The sequence below is a fragment of the Centroberyx affinis genome, unplaced genomic scaffold (genome assembly GCF_046629955.1).
Source record: "Centroberyx affinis isolate AG114_WGS23_722 - 3 ecotype Tasmania unplaced genomic scaffold, CSIRO-AGI_Caff_v1 ptg005851l_1, whole genome shotgun sequence".
NCBI lineage: Eukaryota > Metazoa > Chordata > Actinopteri > Beryciformes > Berycidae > Centroberyx > Centroberyx affinis.
In genome coordinates this window covers 1-11,173 of record NW_027282966.1, presented here as the reverse complement: position 1 = coordinate 11,173, position 11,173 = coordinate 1, and the positions used below count along the sequence as shown (strand labels likewise).

The window sequence follows — 11,173 nt, the reverse complement described above, 5'->3', positions numbered from 1 at the left end:
TGATTGAATGACATGGATAAAATCTGGTCCATGTCTAACATGCATGAAAAGGAAATTAAATTGTCTATGACTAAATTAGCATAATGATGAACTGATGTAGTCTAACTTTGTGGACTCAGTTTGTCTTCTGACCTGTTTGTCTTTAATATGGACTGGCAGCTCTGGGGAGAATGAGGAGCGTTGCAGTTCAGGAAGCTTGTCTGGGACAGTATGACAAAATAGCATGTTGAGTTTAGTTGTTGTTGTGTTTACTATTAGAAGCTTATGTGATAATACACATTAATGTTGCCTATCACACTCACTATTATGTGAACCGTGCCTACCTCTGGTCTCATCTTCAATGCTTTGGCCAGGCCGGCAAAGCAGGAAGCCCCTCTGAGATGCAGAGGCCATGGTCAACCGCCGGTTCCTCACAGGTTCTCGGGGTTTAACTTAGGGCTTTGGTTGGATAGAGTAGGGAGAACAAGTAAGGAGGGGAGGAAAGAAGTTAAGTTAAGTAACGTTAGTAATACAAATTGTGGCAGAACGGGGGGCGCAACGAGGAGAAAACACCAATTTGTTTCACACAAAAAGTATCATTAGAGATTATTGCGCAAACAGCTATTTTGGACGATTTTGACATTAGCTAGCGTTAATGCTAACTTGGTTCAACGTCACATAAATGACAGTTGGTAGCTAACTTTAGTTACATTAACCTTTTAACCGCAAACATCTACTGAAGTTGCTCTGTTACTTATAAACAGGTTAAGTACTGACTTCGGAAGGTATTTACATACCGTATCAAATATTCAGTCCCAAAATGTCGGTATAGTGATGGTGAAACATGTTTTGTCGTTTAACAGTTACCCTACACTCAGGTTTACGGTTTCTTAGCAACAGAATCGTCTCCCAGCATACAACGCAGCCAAACAAAAGCACGTTGCTGGTTTAAAGTTTCACCCAGTGAGTGAGAGAGAGAGAGAGAGAGAGAGAGAGAGAGAGAGAGAGAGAGAGAGAGAGAGAGAGAGAGAGAGAGAGCACTACCAACCATACAGTAAAGGGCAATACACTGATATAGCCATTATATACGCCTTACCAAGCTCTCTCGCCTGCATTTCATGACACTTCGTGGAAGGGTGTAGCATGGGCCAAGGAAGAACCCATTAAATTTTGGAGCGGATCCGGCGGAGGTCTGCGCTCTCCGAGTGCCCTTCTAGTTTTGATTGCATTTATTCTGTTTTTATTGCGTTTTTACTGTGTGTTTTTGTTGCAAACCACATTTCCTTTACAGGACAATCCAGATTGAGATGAATTGCTTTCATTCAAGACATTCAAGAGCACAAATAGCACTGAGGCTTTGGTTTCATCTGTCTTATCAGTTTATCAAATAGCCACGAAACACATTGAAGTTACAAGGCATTGTATCCCAATAAAAAGCTTTTATATCTAAATTCCAAAGGTCCCATACAAGTAAGGCAATCTGGCTTTCTTAGAAATGATTCACAAAATATCAATCGTGTATACTTTAGCAAATCTTTCAAGGACATTGAAGACCACAGTGTATTTAAAAAGGTTTAATTATTTGTCACAAGTTTGTATTACATACAATACATCAGATCATTATTTCATCCTAACAGATGTGATCCTAACACATAATCACTACAACAGCATTGAGACAATACCTTAGGCAATGAATGTTTTCTTAAAGCGTAGCTCACAATGTTGCCCAGGGTATCACAGCCGGAACTCATGTAAACAAAGAGGGCAGAGACCTCTGAACAGCTGGCTGCAAATTATTTTTTTACCACTATAGTCAGCACAGCGACAGTCACTATCATACAGTTTCTGGATCCACCATGGCTGTTTTCCTTCGCTGCGACGCCAACATACTCAGCTGTAAAGACAGACACAGCACAATGGATTAATAAAACCACTACTCGTTCTGATATAAAAATATAAAAACATCCCTCAGTATTTGGTAGACAGGCTATATTAATGCCCAAAATAATGCTAATGTTGAGTGGATAGTGCTCGTTTTGGACTACAACAATTAGACAGTGGCCCAACTAGGGCTGGGTGATAATTCAATATTATCGTTTATCGTCTTTCAGTGGAATCATATCGTGATGATATTAAGATATTTTAATATCGTGATGCACATTTCTGCTGTCTGAATTGATGATGACAAGCACATTTTACTTAAAAACTGATAAAATGAGGAATGGTAGGAATGTTATTTGAATATTTCTGTTTTGTTTGATATGACATCAACATTACCATTCGGTTCAATGAGATGAACATTAATTTGATTATTTAATGTGATTTTGCATACACACACCATATCGTGATATATATTGATATCGAGAAAAATCCATATCGCCCAGCCCTAGGCCCAACGCTTTATTCTGTTATGCCTCTCTGCCCCATGTCATTTATGAAATTCTGGATCCTGTGGGGAAATACAGTAATAATAGGTTGTAACTGGGTCCCTACACATGATCATCCAAACATCCCGTTACCTGTTGTGTAGCAGTGGTTGCCTTCTGTTCTGCGTGTGTCAGTCGTCTCTGGAGACGGCTGGTCTTCTCTTGGTGCTCTGCTAGCTGCCTCTCATACTGCATGCACACACAGACACACCATTTAATCACATGGCATCGAACATGAACATCACTACTTACAGCTCTTGTTTTCGAGTAGTACATGGTACCAAGCAACAGATGATGCAATTAACACCCTCCTGCATCCAGGCCACTGATGGCCCGGACACAGATGCCAGGCTGCTGTTTGTAGATTTAGAGCTGAGGTTTTAACACCACCCAGCCCCACATACTACTCAGACAGCTGCAAAAATCGGAAGTGATACTCACATTAACAGGTAGTGTGTGACTCCTTTCTCACTAAACAAACCCAACTATTTTAAGTTAATGGCACTTTCTCTGAGCCCAATTAGCACAGGCGCTGCTCAAGGTTATGTAAGCTCCTCCCATTCTCTTTACCCTCAACACAAATTCTTGTTTTGTGACCAAATTGGTATTACTTTTCATATTCATCTAAGATAAAATGTTTACAAACTGTCATTCTGTTGAGGTATTGATTTAATTTCCATGACAAATTAACAATAATAATAATACGTAAAAAAAATAAGGAAAATCTAAAAGAGAATGTTTCAAACAAAACGATAACTCTCTCATCACCTCCATCCCCTTCACCAACACTGCATCTTGCTTTTCTCCCCATTTATTTATTTATACTGACTATAATTAACATCAATGTAATGTGTGTAATGTAAGACGTTGTTTGCTGCCATTTTCATGTACTGTTTTTATGTCCTTACTGCTGGGGCTTCGATTTCCCTGCAGGGACAATAAACTTTATTGTATCTTATATTCCTCTTACAAGACCAGTATTTCTTTAGGGTCAGCCACTGTCTCATCTCACATATATTAAACTCTCTGGTACTATAACTTACGCAGCAGGGTTGAATGTGTGTGCATATGTGTGTGCTACAGACCTCAGCAATGGTATCATGGTCAGTTTCCAGCTGAATCTCTAGCTCTTGTGAACGTTGCTTCTGTCGATTCAGCTCTGCCCTGAAACAAATATAAAAAAGATGTGAGCTAAGCCATTTCTCACAGAGAAAGACAAAAAAGTGTTTAAAGAGATGTATTTTCAATCTGTCCAATATTTCCAATACTTCTCAGTGTAGTACAACTGTCGCCAAGAGCAAAACAACTCCAAGTGGAAAGTCAATTTCTGTTTCAACCACTATTGAAATCTTTATGTTACTCCACCTTTGCCATTACTCAGTCTTTGATCCAGTGTTTGTGGGAAAACTCTGATATTTGATAAATAAAAAATCCTTAGGCTATGGAATATGAGTGGGTGGGGTTTCCTTCATATTTGAGACTGGTATGTTTTGGGAGCCTGGGGTTTGTCTTATTTGAGTTCTCTCATTCTCTCACTTTCATGTAGGTTATATTGGTTGACTAACTTGAGGCTGTGAAGTTTGGTTTTGAAATCCTTCACAATTTCATGATGTTATCCTTTATTACTCTTCATTTCACCCCTGTCTCATGTTTGACATCTGAACCAGTGTTCCAGTGATTCTTTCAATAGCTGATCATCTATCAATTTCTCCATTTGTCCTTCTCTATTCTTTTTTTGGAGTATTTATTTAACCGGGGAAGGTTTGCTAAGCATAAATGCTCTTTTCATGCACTACACAGTACAGCCCCAAGCCTTTTCTGAGATTTAAACCAGCAACTTTCCAGTCCCAAGGAAATTTCTCTGTCTTATGCTCTTCTCCCTCCACCATACACCCTCTCTTTTTAGCCTGCTTTCCTTATTTTAACCTCAAGACACCTCCACAGGGCTCTTACTTGAGGCTGGTGATTTTAGTCTCGAAGGCCTTGGTCAGGTTCTTGGCCTCCTCCTTCCAGCGCTGAGTGCTCCTCTGCTGTGCTGTGAGGAGGCGTGTCAGATCAGCGCTGGAGCTTCGACTGCTCTCCTCCAGCTCCCGCACTCGCGCATCGAGCCCCAGCTCCTTCACGCTGTAATCCTGCTCTATCTGCGACACCTAGGGGGGGGGTTGTTGAGGATGGAGTAGTATGTGTATATCAGGGCTGGGGTCAATTCACTTTCAATTCAAACAATTCAGAAAGTGGACTGTCTTTAAATTACAAACAACTGTAAACAATGACCGGCGCACGGAAGAGGAAGTCTTGGCCCGGATGTCCGCTGGCTACACCGGAAACCCCAAAATATTGGCCGTCGCCCCCAGAGTCTAATCGTCGTCAGACCGATAGACGATGGGTTCTGAGATTGGCTTCTAATGGGCCAGGCACTCTAGCCTTGTATAGTTTAGCCCATAGTTTAGATCATTCCCTCTCTTTATTTCCTCCCTCCCTCCAAGGTCACTCTTGCCTTAGTCTTTGCTAGCTGGCAGTTCTTGTTGAGTGCACTCATTCCCCCGCTCTTCATTTTCCCTCTTTCCTCTTTCCTATCTCCCATTATGTTACCTGTTGTTTGGCCTTCTTCTGGGCCAGCAGGCTGGCCTTCCGTAGCTCATCCATCTCCCTGCGGAACTGTAGGTTCTCCTGTTGCAGCTGGAGCCGCTCATCACTGACGCTGACACAGTCGTCCCGGGCCGCTGCCAGAGAGTCCTGTAGCCGCCGTACCTCCTCCTGGCACCGCGACAGCTCCTCGCTGTAGCTAGAGGTGGACGGACGGTTGAACAGAGGGAGGGGAGGAAGGGATGAAAGGATGAAAAAAAAGCTATGTTCAAGCCTCTATCAGTGTTGGCGGCAGATGGAGCCCCATGGGCATCTCCTTGTGGCATTTGTAACAGAGTAAGAATGGAGTAAAGGCAGAGAACATGAGCATCATGGGTTGTTCAAGAAAGACAATCAGGGAGGAAAATTAACACCAGCCACAAGCTAAGTGGTGGAAATTTTAGCTGTGGCAGATAAGAGATGCAGGTAAGATTGTCTATGCTACTAGTCACTTTGTCATGTAACCAGCCATCATTTCAACATCCTGTTTTATACTGAAAATCTAGTTAATTGGTAAAAAGGTAAAGTGGCTGGTGAATTTTGGGATATACTTGCCACTGTAGCTGGTGGGAAAAAAAAGTAAATTTCTTGCAGAGAAGACGTTGAAACCAGACTGGTAAAGCCTAAGCCTAAACCTATAGTTGTGAGTAGTAACTACTCCGCTGGATCGCTCCAATTTCCCACTCACTCCATCTCCATCTTTTTGAGTTTGGTCTGGGTGCTCTGCAGAGTGATGCCCATGTCGTCTTTCATCCTCTCTGCATCTAGACACCTCTGGTGGAGAGCATCTATCTTCCTGAACTCCGGCTCTGCCCTGCCCTCCTTGTATACCTGAAATGATCACCACAGGAAGCATTTCAACAATCAATATACACTGCCACAGTGGAGTAAGCTTTAGTAGCTTCTTTTCATTTTGTGGTATTATGAATCCTTTTACCTTCTCCAGTTCCTCCTCCACGGATTTCCTCTCTCGCAGGGACCTCTCAATCTGAGACTCTTTATCTGCACACTCCTAGAGAGAACAGGGAGGGTTAGAGAGGGATCTAGGCAAAATGAGAAAAGAGATGAGTAGATAGGTAGAGTATGAAAAAGAAGTGAATGTGATGCTTGAGGGGTTTTGTCCTCAGTGGGACAGGTTCTTACCAGTTGCAAGGCAGACAGCTCCTCGGCCATGCGGAGGATTTGAACATTGCACTGTTTACGCACATTCTCCACCTGACAAACACACAGACAAGCACACAAGTTACAAGGACTACTGTGATCTGGAGAGTGGAATTACTTTGTATTTTTCTTTACTTTAGATAGACAGTAACTTATATCAGAAAAAATTGGTACTTTAGAATTATTAAAAATGATAAAGGCTCATATCCCAGGGTATTACTTTGACTTGTCCTGTGTTTTCAGATCAGTGAAGATGAGAGAGATTCAGGTGAGGAAATTACCTCATGTGGCTGCATTCACTTTACCTCCATCCCAATCTAAGAGATACACCAAAGGCAAGGGAAAGTCTGCATTTTGTAGATACAGCCACAGTTACTCCCTGGAACAGGCTACTGTGGTGAAGGCCAGCCAGAGACAGACTAAGCCTGACAAGCAGCACAGCAGTCAAATACTAGCCTTCATTAACAGGATTAAACGGTTGAAGGGCTTGATGAAGAAGACCCATTAATAGACCATTAGTCACTGAGTCTCCGCCTGAGGTTAGGCAGAGGGGAAGTGCACTGCATTGCTTACAGCTTAATACAGTATGTGTTAAATGAGAAAAAAAAAGAGCAACTGGAACACAGTTGTGGTTTGAGTTTCCATGTACAGCTAATTATTGTTGTAATTTTTTCTGTGGTTATTTTCAGTATTTATTTCTTTGAGAATTTAAGTATGTAGAGTTGTCACCAAATATCTTGACATTATTCAGTACCCATAAGTAGTGCCTAGAGGGCTGTTCAGCACTCCCCACCTCTTTCCTGGTGCGGACAACAGCATCCTGGATCAGCTGCTTGATGGCCTCCTTCGTCTTCTCCAACTCCTCCGTCTTTTGCTTCTCTCTTAACAGGGCCTGTAGGGAGAGAATACACACACGCACACGCACACACACACACAGACTTCAGTGGGTAAAGATTTATTGTGATGATGGGATGTGAAGACTTGTCAGAAAGAGATAGCTCCCGCGAGACATTTATAGAGGGGAAGGCCTAGTTGGTGAAAAAGGCTGAAGGAGGGGAGAGGGAGACAAAGAAAGAGAGGGGGAAAGGCAGAGGAAGAGTGGCTGCCTTTACCTGGTCTTTCTGCAACGTAGCCTCCTCGGCCAGCTGAACGCTCTCACGGATTTTGGCGAGGGCTTCATACCTCTCCTCCTCGAGGGAGGCGCAGCGCCCCTGGAGCTCGCCCACCTGTCTCTCCCACACCGCCTGCTCCCTGCGCACCGCCTCCGCCTCCTGAGATGCAGCTTTTAGCCTGGCGATGAAGGGATGGAGTGGGAGAGAGGGACGGGGGGAAACACAGAGAGTTGTTGCTCAGCACTGGGGGGGAAACACGTGAGTGACAAACAGGGTTCCCACCACAGCCCTGATGTAACTTTCCATGACTTTCCATAGTCGTAGAGCGTCCATAACTTAGAGTGTTCTTCCTTCCTGGTAATGCAATAAATGTGCAAAACAAGTTGGAAAATACAATCTGGTACAGTCCTGTAAAGTGACTCAGATTTGTTGATATTCCATGCCTTCCCAAGAGAATTTATTAAATTCCCTGACAATCCCTGTCTGGAATACACCTCTCAAAATTCCATGATCAGCGGGAACCCTGGACAAGGCCAGAAGATGGAAAAGAGGCTGTAGGATGCGTGTTCACCTGGCCTCCAGCTGACTCAAGGCTGACTGAAGCTGCTGGAGCCTCCTGTCTGCAGCTTCCTCTCGGCCCTGAGCCTCTGCCGCGTCTTCCTCCTGGATACACACACATGGTTTTCAGAGAGTGTCCTGGTCGAGTTCTCCACATTGGATTCAGTGCACACACACACACACACACACACACAATGGACTTATTTTTTTCTTCAATAGATGGTGAATTCTAATTTACACTAATTTAATTTCTCCGCCCACCCGTCTCTGTATCTGGTCCTGGACATTCTGTAGCAGTTTGGTCATCTCTTCTACTTTGGCTGTGGCCGTCCTCAGCTCAGTCTTCGCCTGCCTACACCAGGAGAGAGAGAAGATGACTGTTGAAGCAAAAACATATTAAAAAAACATATTAAAATTGGCTTCCATCTTGGATCTCTAGTGGCCTTATTTGGTTATTACAAGCAACTTAAGAACTCAAAAGTTTATCTTTTAAAATATAATTACAATATCTAGATTGGTGGCTATTTCAACAAAACAGTTGTCTGTTGTAGCACTATAATGTAGTAGTGGTCATTTTGTATCTTCTGTCTATCAGTTACCCGAGCGTGCAGCATAGCTGGTATTCCATTTTGGCTCTAATGTGTAATAGTTTAACAGAGCAAGACTTTGGCAGAAGCCATTTTGGATCTACAGGCTATCTAGTTACCTGAGCTGGCTGCGTACCCCGTCCATCTCTGTGCTCTGCTCCGTCACTGTCTTCAGGAACTGTTGGTTAGTCTGCGTGTGGCAAGAGATACAAGAGTGCCATTGGTGAGGCATAACTCCAAATTTTATCCCAAAATGAACTTTTCCCTCAAAACTTCTCTCTCCAAACTTGTTTCTGTCCTTTTGTATAAACCCTAAAGGAGCTTCTGTCTCTCACACACTGATACAAAGTCTATCATTCTCACATACAGGGACTGAAAAAGGCTGCTTGTATGAAAAGTCAGACAGAGGAAAGCCCAAGGCTTGCCCTCTCATTAAAAATGCATCAGAAGGATATAGTATTACTCTCTTCTCACATGCTGTATGGTGTGTGTGTGTATGTCTATGTGTGTGTTTGCGTGTGCATGAATATATGCTCAACACACTCCAAGCCTTAAGCCTCTGTCTGTCAGGTAACTGTCTCTCTAAACAGACTCCAACAGTGTCCAAACAGTGAGAAAGTGTGTGTGTGTGTGTGTGTGTGTGTGTGTGTGTGTGTGTGTGTGTGTGTGTGTGTGTGTGAGCGAGTGAGTGTGTTTGAGAGAAAATAGTGTATAATAGTGTGTGCCCTATAGATGAGAGGCTAAGGTAGTTAAAGGATTACCCAGCTTGCCAACAGACCATTATACAACAAGGACAGTTTTTGGCTGGCTAGCGGAGTGATTTAGAAACTGTGTTTCACTTAGATTCAAAATGAATTATTAGATCAGGGTTAATTTCTGAGAAGTGCACAGCATTACGATCCCATAGCCAATTAGACGGCAATAATTTGACAAGCTTTTAATTGACCATCACTTACTGATTCCATTTTCTGATTGGCCACTTGGAGTTTGTGGGTGTGCTGCTGGAACTGAAGAAGCTGATCCTGGGGAGGAAAAAAATGGACATTCAATAAAAAAAAAATAAAAAAAAATGCTTGTAATTATTGCATGCTTATATCAAGCATTCTCTGAGGCTAAACTGCATTCATTAACGTCATTTCCATGATAATGGCTCCATCTAGTGGTCAATAAGAGGCAGCTGTGTGCCAGAGTGTCTGATGTGCTGCAACAGGCTCTGCATGTTGTTGTGGGCAGCACCTTGAGCTGCTGTCGCTGAGCATCATGGATCTGTCCGTCAGACATGGTCCTCTGGTAGAGCTGCTGGAGGCGGTCCAGCTCCTGGGCTGTTGTCTGCCACAGCTCCATGGCCCGCTCCCGCTCCTACACAAGCACATAGGTATCTATGAATGTTAAAGCCCTTATATGTCAAATATTTACCTCAATATATCATTCTAAAACTATTATTTTATTTTTTTTTAAGATAATTTTTTTGGCATTTCTGCGTATTGAACAGTCACAGTATAGAGAGACAAGAAAGACAGGGCAGAGAGAGGGGATGACATGCAGCAAAGGGCACAGGTCGGATTCAAACCTGTGCCGTTGCGATTAATGGTACGTGCTCTACCGGCTCTACGGGCTCTACCGGCTACCAGTAGAGGGGCCTAAACCAAAACAGGAAGAAGACTGCCTCACTCTAGTTGTTTGTAGCATGTAAGTGTATATTATATTATCGGCGATCAAATAAACAGACAAGTACAGATGCTGTGTAGTCCCACGGCGCCTAGCTGGGTGTGCAGCATCAACTGTTGCTGTAGTTCAGCAACAGTTCCTGTTCAGACCTGTTCAGACAGCTGGATCTGTTCTTGAAGGTTTCTGATGACTCCTTCTTCCTCCAGTGTGCTGCCCTCCGCTCCTGATGCCACCGGCAGGGCCTGAAGCTGCCTCTCCACTGACTCCCTCAGCTCTGCATGCAGCCTGGGGAAGGTGGGGGTTAACAGTGGCAAAAAAAGTAGAAAAAGGGTAAGTTCCGTTACATGTTAACATTGTTTTTGTTATTTTTTTTAACTGAAACCTTACAACCCTGAATACAGTCCATGAGCACTTGTGTACTGGCACACTTTGTTATTTATTTGGCTGTGATGGTATGGTAGGTAGCCTTGATCATTGACAAAAACAACATATATGTGACAAATAAACTGATTTGTGATGTATGTATCCAGCTATGATCAGTGCGATCTACAATGCATGAATAGGTAGTTAGTGAAGCTTACTGACTCATCGCTCACTGTAACCCTTGCTTTTACTGAGACACACCAGCGCACCCACGCAGTCACTCATTATTCAGGATTATAATAATGCAAGTTAAAAAAAATAAGGAATATCTCATATAAACTCACAAAAGAAAAGCTCAGTTGATGGTGACTAATGTGACAGCTAGGCAGTTAGGTCTCCTTCAGTTCTGTAACTGCTCTCTACGTGATTATACCAGGAGAATCTTCCTACCTTTCATTCTCCTTGACAACCCTCTCCAACTTCACTTTGACATCTGTCATCTGCGCCTGTTGATTAATGCGAGAAAATAAAGATTCAAGATTATCAAGTGTGCCTGCTGTGGTAAGTCAGTTAACAAGTTGCCACTTGTAATCTAATTTAAGACCAGGTTCGCAACAAAGACACACACACAAATCAATTAAAAAGGAACAGTATTCCTTAGCGAAAGCCACCAAAAATGTGTTACTTAAGCAAA

General features: G+C 43.0%; 1 protein-coding gene across 2 annotated transcripts; it reads right to left on the bottom strand.

Moving 5' to 3' along the window:
- Positions 1-1,486: 1,486 nt before the first annotated feature.
- sclt1 (sodium channel and clathrin linker 1) lies at positions 1,487-10,985 on the bottom strand. 2 transcript variants are annotated; one of them, XM_071547366.1, is made up of 17 exons: positions 10,930-10,985; positions 10,266-10,401; positions 9,685-9,807; positions 9,405-9,470; positions 8,568-8,638; positions 8,123-8,213; positions 7,875-7,966; positions 7,304-7,481; positions 6,946-7,083; positions 6,174-6,245; positions 5,968-6,042; positions 5,719-5,861; positions 4,998-5,190; positions 4,359-4,555; positions 3,491-3,569; positions 2,499-2,594; positions 1,487-1,873 (listed from the first exon to the last, which is right to left on the bottom strand). In XM_071547366.1, exons 1-17 carry the CDS (start codon positions 10,977-10,979, stop codon positions 1,814-1,816), a joined length of 1,860 nt encoding a protein of 619 aa, XP_071403467.1. In that variant the 5' UTR covers positions 10,980-10,985; the 3' UTR covers positions 1,487-1,813. The 2 variants fall into 2 exon arrangements, with proteins under 2 accessions (XP_071403467.1, XP_071403468.1); XM_071547367.1 differs by having other exon boundaries at positions 6,985-7,083.
- Between the last annotated feature and the right edge of the window lie 188 nt (positions 10,986-11,173).

What these genes read in the sequence shown, in the direction of transcription:
- sclt1 (XM_071547366.1), bottom strand. Translation starts at nt 10,979, where the DNA reads ATGACAGATGTCAAAGTGAAGTTGGAGAGGGTTGTCAAGGAGAATGAA. An exon ending in CTCAGCGACAGCAGCTCAAG is followed by an intron (nt 9,471 to 9,684) that starts GTGCTGCCCACA and finishes TTTCCTCCCCAG; the next exon opens with GATCAGCTTCTTCAGTTCCA. An exon ending in TTGAGTCAGCTGGAGGCCAG is followed by an intron (nt 7,482 to 7,874) that starts GTGAACACGCAT and finishes CTTCATCGCCAG; the next exon opens with GCTAAAAGCTGCATCTCAGG.